This window comes from Gallinula chloropus (assembly GCF_964237585.1).
Source record: "Gallinula chloropus genome assembly, chromosome: 1".
In the NCBI taxonomy this organism is placed as follows: Eukaryota; Metazoa; Chordata; class Aves; order Gruiformes; family Rallidae; genus Gallinula; species Gallinula chloropus.
Window position 1 is genome coordinate 151,419,703 of NC_140085.1, and position 14,948 is coordinate 151,434,650.

The window sequence follows — 14,948 nt, forward strand, 5'->3', positions numbered from 1 at the left end:
TCATCTGGTCTGGGAAGCTCAGGGGATATAATGTTACCTTGGGATATGACAGAGCCAGCAAGTCTTTTTTTGGTGACGTTGCGACACTGCTTGAACACATCTCTTAAGAATACCCACTACCAATATTTGACTGAGTGGGTGTTCAACAGCATAAATCCTTTTCACCCAAAATATTCATCATCACAGAAAATGTGCCATCCAGAACCTTTAGCAGCATGGATTATCTTTCCAGTGTCCTTACCCCAGCAAGCACATAGAGCTCCTTTCTGAATCTAAACTGATTTTTTAGCAGCATAGCAGATAACCCCCCGGCATCTACCACACAGAAAATCATGTGAGGGAAGGTTGCTCTAATCACCTTTCTCACTGAGCAGCAGCAAAGCTATTACACGTGCTTTAGAATTGAAATATGCGTTGCAATCAAAAGACTTTACCATAGCTACCCAATTTCTTGCTCACTGAACTAATTTCTTCCATCTGTTGCTTAGGTAAAGGTGTCAGTTATCTGATTTTACTGCAGCACCTGCAGTTTCCACATGCCTTCCATGGAGGATTCTGAAGCAATCAGGCATGTATCAGGTACTGCCCCTAAATGCTGAAAAGCCTGGTTCTGCCTGACAAGCTGGCTGCATGGAGATTTCAGGTGTAAAGCGACCTGCTACCTAAAGCCATCAACTGGTAACACTTCCATTTATAAACAGCACAGTGCAGATCATGATGCAGTGGTTCTCAGGGGCAGCAGCGAAGCAGTTTCTAAATGCACTATGCACAAAGCTTTTATGGGACTCCATCAGTGGATGGGATCATCTGCCTAAGACTTAGAAAGTGTGAAAAGCCACAGAACAAGTTGTTCAGGTGTAAAGACTGGTTCCTGCAGCCTTCAGTCTATGTTCTCACCTGATTCCAGTGGAAATTTAGGAAAAGCAGTAACTAAGATTCCCCATGCAATATGAGCTAGGGAGCCTGCTTTGGCAGGGGGGTTGGACCCAATGATCTCTCGAGGTCCCTTCCAACCCCTACAGTTCTGTGATTCTACGATTGTATTGTACCCATACAACCTATATTCATTAGCTCATTTCAAATGCCATGCTTTGAACAGAGAGATGTGGCAGCATATCAAATTAAACACAGAGAGGCCAATCTGTCAGACTATCTAAAAAAAATAAAATAAAAAATTAGCACTTTGAACATATACTTATTTTGTTTGCCTGGGGCTGTGGGAGGTTGTGGAGACAATGTGAAAATGAGGGAGTATTGGAAAGAAGAGGATAGGAAACCTAGGTAAAAATTCATTATACTTTTCCTGTGAACATTGCAGGAGGGAAAAAGCAATTCATCCTGTTTTACAGCAATATTTAGAGACTTATAGCACCTTCTGGGATTTTGAAGAAAAAAAAGAAAAAAATATTATGACAATTAACAAAAAATGTGTTTGCTGGGGTTTTTTTTACCAGATGCATGAAGGTATCCAAGGTATCTACATATATGGCACAGGATCAATCTAGAGGGAAACTAATGCTATTCAGGAGCAACATCTGAAAGCAAAGAGACAGCCAACTAAAATGGCATTAAACATTTGTGCTGAGGTATCTAAACCACTCCCTTTTTCATAAAGTGCTGACAATTAAGATACAGTTTAGAAGCCAGAATTAGGTAGCCCAAATCCTGCATAATGTGGTACAAACTACAGATTTTATACACTAGCTATTGCACTGGGATTCCAAACAGTCATCTAAAAATCCCTCACTAGATAGTGAAATGTTATTCACAGCCAGGAGTTAGAGAAGCCATGCAGAATTTTTTTCTGCTTACTCTTTTTAATTTACTGTGTGTGGCTAATCACCCAAACAACTTACCCTCCCAGCATAATGCATGACAGTGAAGGTGGAGCCCAGATCCTTTGGGGCAAGGTTACCATTTCCATCTTTTGTGGAGGAATACACCGTATTTGTGTCTGATGTATCCAGGTAAGACTGAATGCGTTTAGAAAGACTCTGTTCCACTGACCAAACAGATTGACTCTCTTCATCCAGCATTGACAAAAAGCCCGATGGTTTCTGAAATCAAACATATATTTTTATGGGTTTATACAGCAGCAATAGAGTTTTAGTTGTTCCTTGTAGAGTAACACAGCTTGTAATTTAGTTAACAGAAATATATATTACTTCAAAGAAAAGGAAAAAAAAATGGTTAAAATATTCTGATAAGTCCCCAAGGCTATGCACCTCAGATAATTCTGCAGGAAATGTAGGGAATAATATTTCAGTTACCAAAACTAGTTAACTACTGATGATCTTTTAGGAAACTGATTAAGCTGCTTCATTCTTAGAAGCTGTATGTCAAGAGCAACAGGAAAAGCCTCGGTGATAAAAGGAAGACTAGGGAAAATGTAGGCCCTCTCCAGAAGAAAACAGACCTAGTTACCAAGGATATAGAGAAGGCACTCCTAATTATCCATGATAAGGAAAAGGTACTCAATGATTTTTTTTTTTCTCCCTCAGTCTTCATCAGAAAGTGCTCTAGCCACACTGCCTACATCACAGAAGGCAAAGGCAGGGACTGGGAGAATGAAGAATTGCCCACTGTAGAAGATCACAGTCAAGAGTCTAAGGAGCCTGAAGGTGTACAAGTCCATGGGACCTGATGAGATGCAGCTGCAGGTCCTGAAGGAACTGGCAAGTGAAGCTGCTAAGCCACTCTCCATCGTATTTGAGAAGTAGTGGCAGTCTGGTGAAGTTCCCATTGACTGGGAAAGGGGAAACATAACCCCCATTTTTAAAAAGGGAGAAAAGGAAGACCCAAGGAACTATAGACTGGTCAGTGTCACCTCTGTGTCTGGAAAGATCATGGAGCAGATCCTCCTGGAAACTATGCTATGGCACATGCAAAATAAGGGTTTGACTGGTAAGAACAAACATGGCTTCACTAAGGGTAAAGTGTGCCAAGAAATTTGGTGCCCTTCTCTGATGAAGTTACAGTACTAGTGAATAAGGGAAGAATGACAGGCATCATCTACCTGGACTTGTGCAAAGCATTTGACACTGTCATGCATGACATCATTGTTTCCAGGTTGGAGAGACATGGATTTGGCAAATGGCTACTCAGTGGATAACAAATTGGCTGGATGGTCACACTCAAAATTTTGCAGTCAACAGTTTCATACCCAAGTGGGGCCAGTGATGAGTGACACTCCTCAGGAGTCAGTACTGGGACTGGCACTGTTTAATATCGTTGTTGGCAACATGGACAGTGGGACCAAGTGCACCATCAGCAAGTTTGCTGACGCCAAGCTGTGCGGGGGGTTGACATGCTGACATGGTTGACATTGACAGGCTTGAGAGGTGGGCCCATGTGAACCTCGTGAAATTGAACAAAACCAACTGCAAGGTCCTGCACATGGGTCAGGGCAATCCTGAGCCTGGGTGCAGAATGGATTGAAAGCAGCCCTGATGAGAAGGACTTGGGGGTATTGGTTGAGGAAAAGCTCAGCATGACCTGTCAATGCGCTCTCAGAGCCCAAAAGACCACCCATATCCTGGGCTGCATCAAAACCAGCATGACCAGCAGGACAAGCAAGATGATTCTGTCCCTCTACTCCACTCTGGTGAGACCCCATCTGGAGTACTACATCCAGGTCTAGGGTCCCTAGTACGAGAAAGACATGGAGCTGTAGGATTGAGTCCAGAGGAGGGCCACAAAGATGATTGGAGGGCTAGAAATCCTCTCCTATGAAGACATGCTGAGAAAGCTGGGCTTGTTCAGCCTGGAGAAGAGAAGGCTCTGAGGAGACCTACTGCAACTTTCCAGTACCTGAAGTGGGCCAACATGGAAATTGGAGAGGGGCTTTTTAAAAGGGCTTGTAGTGACAGGATAAGGAATAATGGCTTTAAGTTGAAGGAAGGTAGATTTAGATTAGATACTAAGAAGAAATTGTTTACTGTGAGGATGGTGAGACACTGGCACAGGCTGCCCAGAGAAGCTGTGGCTGCCTGTCCTCCATCTCAGCAGTGTTGAAGGCCAGGTTGGATGGGGCTTTGGGCAACCTCGTCTAGTGGAGTGTGTCCTTGCCTATGGCAGAAGTTTTGGAATTAGATGATGTTTTAAGTTCCTTTAACTGTACAGTTTCTACTACAGAAAATAGCTCCAGGCACAAAAGAAGCTATCAGGCTTACAACAGAGACATCTCAGTGCTACAGCTGCACTAAGGACATGGCATGATAAACAAGATGCTACACATGAATCAGTATGGGCAAGGAGTTTCTGTAACATCTTCTTCAACCCTGCACTGCTACAAATCTCTGTTAGGCCTTGAGCTATGAGGGCAGTTATGACAGCTCTCTGTATGGTCTCTGTGGACCCATAACCCTCTTTACAGATTCATAAATCAGAAAATGTATCCAAAAGTTTGCATCAGTCTAACATGCAGAGGCTGTGTATAAATATACATGGTATAAAATGGATCTGAAAACTACCTGAAAGAAAAAATCCAAGGCTGCAGTATGGTTACCAGGAGAATACACCGTTTCCATGGAAACTCCCTCTTGTACACATTCTGCTTGCTCTTGTAGGAAAAGCACTTCATTGATGTACTGGTGTATCTTCTCATTGGTCATGTTGACACATAGCTATTGTAAAACCGAGAAAAAAATGAGTATTAGAAGTTTACTGGATAATTCATCGATGCAGGTTTTACAGCACATCTAATGTTAAATTTGATGAAATGTCAAACCACAACAGGTTACCTCTCAGTAGACTGTAGATTAGCAAGACCGTCAGGAAATTTCCATTTTAGCAGCTATTAGTATTAAATGGGGAATAAGCATTTTTCAGCCTGCACAGTTCATAGTGAATTCCACCCAAGAATCATCAAATAGCAGCATTGTCAAATATAGTACAAATTTGCACTGATTCCATAGCTGAAGTAGGGTAACTCTATGTATAAATCACTACACTTCATATTCTGCAGTTTATATTCAGGAAGACTATACATATGCAAAGAGCTTTTTAAAAAAATAATTACATATTTGGTTAGGATACCGACTCTGTAGTTAGTTCAACATTAACAAAGACATTCAGACTCTGCATCCACATATAACATCACTGAAGTCTAAAGCAGTCTCTGAAGAACTCACAGCGTTTTGCCCAAATATATGTTATAAAACACCTAGGGACATTTTACTAGATGCTTCGCTTCACTTTATTGGTATTCTAAGGGAAGGTTGGCAAGAAAACAGTCTTCAGTAGCAAAGTTCAAAGTTTGGAGACATAAATAATATAAATGCCTCTCAAATATTTTCTTTGATTACCCTGTAAGAGGTATAGTGCCACTTTTGCAAAATAGTTTAAAAGGAATCTGATTTTCAATTAAAAACAGGTGGGAGTTGGATCAGCCAATTTTGGGACTTTTCATATTTTATTCAAAGCTCACAATCTGCAAAAAAAGTAAATATTTAATAACTTTGTGGAATAAAGGTTTTCACTGTTTTTTATTTATATTAAAGTGGAAATTTTAGTGGAAAAATCGAAAATCTCCTCTAATCCTATACTATCACTAATGAATTAAAGGGTGGAAGAACCCTCTCTGAGGAATGATGCAAAGAATGCTTGCATGCAGTCACTTTTCAGGCTAAACTAGCCACATATTTGTTTTGGCCATAACCTGGATCTTCCATGAAAAAAGTATGTAAAAGCAATTCTACAAGCAGGTCATATTAAAAAACATGAAATATTTATATCAATCCTAAAACTACATGGTTTAGCATCCAGATGAAGGAAAAAACTCCAAGTAATACGTAGCAGTTGCCTGAATTTTCCATTAACACCTCATGCTAATATAGTCAACTTGCACTTTCTATACAATAGAATAGTCTAGTGTAACAGTAAGAATAAAACAAAACCCCATTTTATAACCAAACATCTGTTATTAACTGTCTTTACAAATGCATGATAGTGTAGACAAAAGGCAGCCTTAAATAAAACCACTATTTTTTAAAAACTGGGATTTCTAAAGATTCAGATTGTTAGCTCATTTTATTAACAACAAAAGTATACAATTGACTTACACTACCTACTCATTTTATGGGAAAAGCAATTTTTTAAACTTCGTGGCAGGCAAAATATGCTTTAGTGATCACTATTCAAATTCTGATTCTAATTACAAAATCTTTTTAGAAGCTTCATGGCATTATTCTAGAAGGCAGAAATTACATTAGAAGCTTATACTTCACAGGATATGTAAAGCCTTAAAATGATGCATACTGTGTGTATCTTTACTTGCAACTGATTTATGTAGAGAACTGTATCGTTTAACTTTACACAGGTACATTTTACGATAAGAAAAGTTAACAAATTCACTATAATCTCAATATTACTTTTTATCATGTGCCAATCCCTTAAAATATAAAAGCAATAAATGTAATTGAGGACCTGACTGTGCAGCAAAATTACTAAACCACCCAATTCAAGCCGAAAGGAAAGACTCTTAGTCATATCTTTAAAAGATTTGATAAATAGCCAAAAGTAAAGGCACAGTGTTTGATTAAAATACTCACACATAACATACTGGGCTGGCAAAGAAAAAACCACATTCATAAAGTCTACTGGTCAGTGAATTATGGCATACATTGGTATGCTTTTTAGTAATATAATATTATCATTCAGACTGGCAGACTTGCCATAATAACAGTTTGGTTCTGCCAACCAGATGAGAAAGCAAGCTCAAGCGCTTATCCAAACTGCAGGCTGCTCCTAAGTTGCTCTCTCTAGCAATGCTTGTGAGCAACAGCTCTGCAGAATGAAGACCAGGAGACCAGCCAGGGACTCCTGAAAAGACATCCTGATCGTATCTGTCTCCATTTCAATGTTTTATACAACCTGCTGGGAAAAGGTAATAAAATGAATGTTTCAAATTAAAAACCTTGACATAGGTTGACATAATAATTAAAACAGCCGAAATGTGGATATTGGACAAAAATCAACTAAACTAGCTTTGCTAACCCCATTTATTTTTCTCCATCATATGAAGCCTTATGTAAAACAATGACATATCTTTTCTGTCCAAAGATATGAGAAGTTCAAAATACTATGTTTTTTAAGCATGCTATTTAATTGCACCCATGAAAATTAGATGGAAATACAGTAGTAACAAAAGAAAACACAGTGAAAGTTTTACCTAAAACAAATGTTGTGGGAATACCTTTAAGCACTGTGCATTTGCTTTACCTTGCAACAATACTCAACATTACCTACGAACTATCTGTCATTAAACATTGTTAAAATGTTCTTTATAAGCCTCTTATTGGCTCCATTGTATGTCCCTTCTGTGAAAGATCCTCCTTTCTAATCCTAACTCACTATTACATCTCAGTGAAAATAAATATACCATCTACTTCTCTAAGTTTTCTTTAAGAAGTACATCTAGAATATTATTAAAAGAAAAAATAAAAACCACCAACCTCGTTCTTGTTCAGGTATTTAAACAAATAATTTGGAGTATCATCCAAATTGTAGAATTTGTAAAATAACGTAGTGGCATTTGGTAAAAGCAGTATTTATCACATTAGACAGCATTAGCTTGATGTCTCTTCTTTCACTACATTTGAGCAGATAGTATTATCATGTATACTCCAAATTCAAATTTGTACTCTGAAGACAGAAAGGCACTTATGACTAATGAAGTTTTCCTGCTCTTCACTTTATATAAATAACTATTCGAATAGGCATACCCCCCAAAAAAGGGAAATTGTGAAAAGAAAACTTGGTGTTTGTCAATCATTGAGGGAAAGATGGATGTAAACACCCTTTGGAAAGCTCATTTACATCCTTTGGTCATGGAGAAGGATTAGCTCTCTCAAGGGATGCTTATTCAGAGCATGGAGTAAAGCTTACAGCTGTCATATCAACACATCTATCAAGCTGTGTGCTATGGGCCAAGATGATGAAGCTACAATGCCAAGTTTAATTTGCAAGGATATGCTCTAGCATTTCTCAAAAATGTAATTCCCAGACAGTGGAAGGCAGAATCATAATCTATTTACTGAAGCTGGACTCAGAAAATATTTTTATACCTGAGGTTGATAATCACTTACTTTTCAGAAGTATCCTGACCACTGTTCCCTCTTGTATCTGCTACTCAACATTACTACATCCTTTTTTTTTTTATGTGAAGTACCAGTCAGAATATATTTAATGAAAGTGTAACAAAATCAGAACCCATTATGTTTCTTCCTTTCCTTTTTAGGGGGTAAAAGATCTAATAAAGATGCTATTTATCTTTTATAGAACTTTATTCATCCTTTATAGAACTTTATTTCACTGGAAATTCATGCCATCTCTGGGGCTGCCATTAGCTTATCTTTGTTTCTCAAATAAAGTAAAACAGAACCGAGTGCTAGATTGCAATTTTAATGTGGGTAGCTGTTGCCTGAAAAACCTTCTGCAAAGGAGCATCTGAACAGCCCCTCGAAAAGGGATAAAATTTCTATGCAAAGTGGAATAGTTCTCCCACCTGATTTTGTACATATAAAAGTGTTGAATGAGCAAGCAGATAAACATGGTAACAACAGTCTTTCCTTGAAAGAATTTGGAAATAAGATACTGAAATACTTCCAAATTATTTTTTCTCTGCTCATATTGCCCTAAGTACTGTAGGATTAAAAAGGGTGCTGCTGTGGAAAAGTAAGATATCAGTTAATAAATGTCCTTGTACAGCATTTCACCAATCAATCATAAACTGAATCAATCTGGGAATCACAGTTTTAGAGAAGTGATTTTATTTTTGGTCATAAAGTGTCTATCCAAATTCATTCATGTACAAAATAGGCAACATGAACATTTGGACAGCTAGACATGGTCTAATAGCTGAAGCAATGCAATTCAATAAAAAATAATCTGTTATGGCTAGGAAAGGTCACATGACAAAATTAAATGAAGACTCAGCAGCGTTGACTAGAGAAATAACATTCTGTAAAGTTAAAACCTAAAACACCTAAATAATAAACACAGGTAAAAAATTCTGGTGAGCACAGATGGGTTCTACAAGCTCTTCTGCTTCACTGTAGTGACTCTGAAGTGATGTCCTGAGCAGGGCAGCCAATGCTCTGTGCTGTCGAGCCAGCTGGCTCCTATAGCAAGAGACACACAGCTGCCACAGGAGCCGCCACGGGAGCCGCCATGGGAGCCATGCCTCTCCCAGCGCTCTGCTGCATCACACAGAGAATGTGCACATACTTCAGTGGGTATAGAGTCAAGCAGGAATCAAGAGATACTTGACTGTTCCAGTGACCTGCAGTCCTAATTCAGATAAAGCACTTATATTTCCTATCAAAAGATATATGTGTATATATATACATATATACACATACTTTCTTCTGAAACTTAATAGGTCTACAGAGTCCATACAAGATCTAAATACATTATTTAGGAAGAGCTAACTATTTTATTCAGTGTACCACTTGAATTAGACACCAGAGAGAAAAAACTACTAGAGTCCATGTTATTGAACTCCATGGTTGCTCTTTATGATTGCTGTGGTTTTGTGTGGCTGGGTTCTAGTGGAGGAGGAGGGCTGTAGGGATGGCTTCTGCAAGAAGCAGACAGAAGCTCTCTGCAGGTCTGAAAGAGTAAACACCAGCTGGCTCAAGGCTTGAGTCTTTGTTGACCAAGGCCGAGCCCATCAGTGACGGTCACAGTGCCTCTGGGAATCACATTTAGGAGAAAAAAAAATGCAAGTAGATGTAAGAAACCATGCAGGCACCAAGGCCAGGGAAGGGTGGGGAGGAGGCGCCCCAGGTGCCAGAGAGAAACATGCCCCTGCAGCCTGTGGAGAAACCCATGGTGAGGTGGGTGTCCCCCCACAGCCCATGGAAAAGGACAAGACCCCAACTGCAGCCCTTGGAGAGGCCCCACAATGGAGCAGGTGGAGACATACACAAGATGCTGTGACACATGTTGGAGCAAGTCCCTGCCAGCACTTGCAGCCCATGGAGAGACAGAGACACAGAGATGAGCGAGAGAAAGAGATCTGCTCCAGAGCAGGTTTGCTGTGGGGGGAGGCTTGTGGAGGACCAGGCTGGAGCAGTCTGGGCCTGAGAGACTGAGAGACATTCTGTGATTCTGTGACTGAACTCCACAGCAGTGACCCATGCTGGGGCAGCTGGTGAAGAGCTGAAGCCCTGTGGGAAAGGACTCACGGTGGAGGCATTTTGTGGAGGACTGTCTCCCATGGGTGGGACCCCACACTGGAGAAATCTACTCTTGCTATTTTGAAGTCTGGTGGTTCTGCCGCAAGGAACAATTAGGGGAAAGTGGTACAGGCAACTTTATCAACCTTCCCTCCTGCTTATAGCTCATTAATGTTCATTGGCCATGAGTTCTTTCTGTTTGTGTCTCACGCTTTTGTGGTCAAAGACTATACTAGCATAAAGGTATAAGGAAGACAGCAGCATTTCTTGACTGCATTATTTGGAACTATGCCATGAAGGAACCATGAATAAGATCTAATCTAGTTTTAAACCACTGGAAGAGAAGCAGATATTTTCTAATTTTAAAGGAGTGCAGATTAAACTGCAAACATTTATAACCCTTCTCAAACAAGAAAACCTAAGAAAACATTGGAAACTAGCATTGAAAACTGTCACTGCTATTTTTGGGAGAGTGCTCATATTTCCTGAAATGATCACAAAATGAAGGCCATTTGTGTACAGAATAAGACAGACAAATCTGTGCTCACTTCTGACCGTGTGCCATTGTGGCTGTGTACAAAGCTGTTCTGGCACAGCAGGTATGCAGCTGCTCTAGGAAAATGCTGTTCCCAAGCTAATGATCACTGCTAGGAAGTGATTGTAAATTGTAATTGGGGTGAGCTAAAAGTGTACTGTAGTCAGCTGATGAGCGGTAACTCACTGAGTCCTGGTAATTCAGAAGCTTTCAGTCTTTATTGAGCAATGACTCCCTCAGACTGTAGCTTCTAAAAATGCTGTCCCCTGTCTTTCAGCTTTTACATTCCATAACAAAAATCACAACCCTACTCGCTAACACTTATCTCATACACTTATTTCCTGTTATTTTAGAATTGCATGTCCCATTGCTGCTATTATATATATGATATATGATACATCACTCATTTGTTCTATAAAATTAAGGCTTATCAATGCTCATCAAGTAGAAGGAAAACTGAAGAGCTAATGCTGGTTTTAACTTCTTTCTAATCACCTATAAAGCTTTTCTCCCTGCAAGCTGTGAGTCACATCATTCTGCCTGCAGAAGTTACCAGATTCTTGATGCAGACATAATTAACTGCACTTTTCTAACTCTTTGACATCTATTGTCCTATGCAGTGTTCAGGAATCATTCCTAAACCATTTCTTCATTTGCCTTTGACGTTTCAACACCCTTAATGCCTTGTCATTCCAACACACTCACTGGAGTGAACAAGTCATTCTACCTGGTTTATCCAGTTCTCTCTTCCTGACCCATCTTCAAACACAGTCTATTAAAATGAAGAGCTTAAATTGACATGGGATTTAGTATCATATTGCTCTCTTAATTATGATATTAAACTGTCTATCAACCGACCTGATTTTAAGCACCAGAAAGATTCATGCAGCTGCCTGGAAAGTCCCCAGGATTTGGGCATCCAGGAGGTTTTAATCAGTCTTGAAAACAGTTGCAATTTACTTTTTCAGGGAAGCAGGCAAACAGGTATCACAAAGAATACCTTGTCTCACACTAACTTGAAACAAAAGGTTCATTTACCCCAAATTACTTTTGCAATCCCATTTTAAAATATGTTAATCTAAACGTGATGAAAAAGCAGTTTTTATGGCTCGTTCTCTGTTGGGCTGTAACATTTATTGTTAACGTTCTGCAATCACAGGCCTTGACACCAGGCATGTTTGCAGACATGATGCAATGTTTTGCATGAGGACCCTATCTGGGCTAACAATCCTGCTTATCATCGGGGTTAACAAGCCCAGGCAGAATACTGGACTAGGCCAGACTGTTAGACAGCTTGCGCTTTTGAGTCCAGGCTGTTTTGGTTATGTCTGCACGATTACATTGTGCCATGTGGAGACGCAAACTGCTTCTCTTCATTGATACTGCAACCTATCACTTCAGGAATCAGATGTGTTAATCACATAACAGAGTTCATAGAAAAATGAGCTCTGTAATTCCCTCACCTCTATTCTATATTTTTGGGAATGCAGTTCAGTAGTTTCCAAGGCAATGACTCAAGAGCGTTACTCAATATTACTCAACAAAATGCATTCAGTCCAGGCAGAGGAATAGTCAGTGCTTCTTGAAATATATTTATTTAGAAAAAAATAAAATAAAAATGCAAAGTTGACTGAAATTATTGTGTTTGTTATGCAGAAATCGTAAGATAAATTACTTTATACTAATTTTTCTTTGTCACATATTTTCAAGCATCCTCTGCAGTCACTAAGCAGAGCAGGACTTACCCCAGAAACTGGAATTCATGGTATTTCATGATGTCAGTTGCAGAATTTAATCAACTTTCATTACAAAAAACTAAGCAGAACAGAGTCAAAGGAAAATAACCAGTAAGCCCCAAGATGGACACCTCTCTTTTGAGATACATGTAAAATGGATAGCACACTTTATTAATCAGAAGATCTTATGGAATTTCTTCTGCATATATTCAGTCTGCATAAATGTGTTGGTTGTTTTTCTTCACTTGATATTTTTGCCCCAAAGTAGACATTCACTCAGAGATAATGACTGTGAATATGGACACACATCTATTGTCCTTAATCCAGCAAATGTTCAAGAAAGGTGGAACTGTGACAGCAAAAAGAGTTCTGTGAGAGGGGAACTGAAGTATGAATCCTTAACATGGTCTTTTGAAGGTAGAGGTGAGTTGACCCTGTTTGTACTTTCACGCATTTGGAAATTGGGTAGTGATGTAAACATGCTACACAAGCTGAACTACTGTGGCTCTATGACTTCTATTTCACTAAAAAGAGGAAATTAAGCCATAAAACAATGGACTGACTGAGATGAAGGAGCAAACTGATTTCAAACAAAAGAGGTCCTTTGTTGTTACTGATGTCATCTCTATTCTTTTCTATGCTTTGATTTCCTATTCTATGCTTTGATTTTCTTCTGCTGAATTATAGAATGAATGAACAACTGAACAAAAACTTATGCATCTCTTTCAGTGTGTTATGTAGAGTTGCTAATGCTTTCTGAAATATGTAATTCACAAGAGCTTTGGTGTTCAGAGACTAATGTTGGAGGTAGGCAAACAGTTACATAATTTTTAAAAAATGTTTGATATTTAAATGGATTTTTAAGCATTCAGTGAGCTAAAGTTTAATTTCTTTTCCATGGATGTAATTCAATTTTTTAAAAATTCACATGTTGTAAAGTCACACTGAGGTGAATCTGCCAGTAATGACACTTTTTCATTCTATTCAATGCAGCTTTTGCATTCTGTTTGTTCTCTAAGTCATCTGAAGACCTTTTGATCTTTCTTCCAATCCAGTGTATTGTCCTTATACTCACTAATAGCTAAAGTATCACTTCCACAAGCAGAAAACAGACAACACTAAATATTTTCCTCAGATGGCCTTTCAGTGCTGATACTACCTCTCTCCCTAATCATTATGGTAGATGTTTACTGGACGCTTTTAAAATGATGAATAACTGTAAAAACCCATGTTTTAATTCACACACAGAAGCAGAATGAGGAAAAAATATTTTAAGAGCAAATTTTTGCCTCCATGTATGTTTATATTCTGATCAAACTACTTGTTTTGGCTAACACTCAGAATCTTAATGGAAGAACTGAGGTTTTCAGTAGTAGTGTATTCAGGAAAACATAGTCACTTACCTGTTCAAAAGTATTCTTTTGAAATTCTTCAAATCCAAAAATATCCAGTACACCAATTTCAAACACCTGGTCACTGGGGGAAGAAGAAATTAGAGATAGTAAGAATTCAAGCAAGTGAATAATCTCTCTGTTGTTTCTGACAGAAGTATTTCTGCTCTAGGATAAAAGTAGGCTGTATTTCAAAACCACAATATAAAGTATACACAAGCAGACCATGTATAAAAGCGAATAAAAAGTCTACCCAGCACTGACCTATTATTTCCAATATAAATAAAAAAATCAGGGGTCAAGATTGTTTTAGCATCCACTTTAAAAACTAAACTTGTAAGAGAAGGAAAAAAAAATCTTAGCTTTTTTAAAATCCAGTTTCGAAAGGTATAGATATCTATGAGCTCAGATGAGGGATAGCCATTTAAGGGAGGTTTCTAAATTGCTTGGTTGTACTCATTTATGCCTTCCAGTTTCTATTTCTTTGACAGCCAGAACTGCTCCTAGTAAATCCATTTCAAGCGAAACCTTGAAAGCCAAAGTCCTCTCGGTGTGAGCATCAAGTAGAGGCTGAGAGCTCAGGCTGCACGAAAGGTTACATCTCTCAGGGGAAAGAACAGTCAGGATTTGGGCATGAAGAAGACAGATGTTTCTTCCCTGTATATATAAAAGAATACTTGTTGGCAGTGCATTGAATTTGTCATGTGTCACTGCTTCCATTCAGGGAGTCATTGCAGTCACTTAGGGTTTGGACAGGACAAATGGGAAAGGGACAGAGGTGTTATTATAGTGTACTTACTTGGGACTAAGTCATTGTAAACCTGATCTGGAGAGAAAAGTAAGTTCACTATAAGGTTCAAAATTAATGTTTTGGAATATCCTGTGGATATTTTGGAAGGATTTGAGAACCCTAAATGAAAAGACTGGGCTCACTGAGACTGGGCTTTTTCTTTATTTTCTTCACTGTATTATTAGACAGAGAACATAAAAAGAGGGTTACAGTAAAAAAATTGTTGCAGTTTGCTTAACATGAATGCAGTGGGACTTTCTCCAGAGTGAAATAATCTGTCAGCAGGATGAAAGACTTTGCACTATAGCCAGTGGC

General features: G+C 38.8%; 1 protein-coding gene across 1 annotated transcript in view; it reads right to left on the reverse strand.

Moving 5' to 3' along the window:
• Positions 1-14,948, reverse strand: part of MYO16 (myosin XVI) — a gene marked incomplete at both ends in the record, with an annotated part of 300,019 nt that overhangs the window by 98,404 nt on the left and 186,667 nt on the right. The window contains 3 exon segments of the mRNA XM_084276764.1: positions 1,857-2,057; positions 4,473-4,625; positions 13,856-13,928. Coding sequence (XP_084132890.1) covers positions 1,857-2,057; positions 4,473-4,625; positions 13,856-13,928 — 427 coding nt within the window.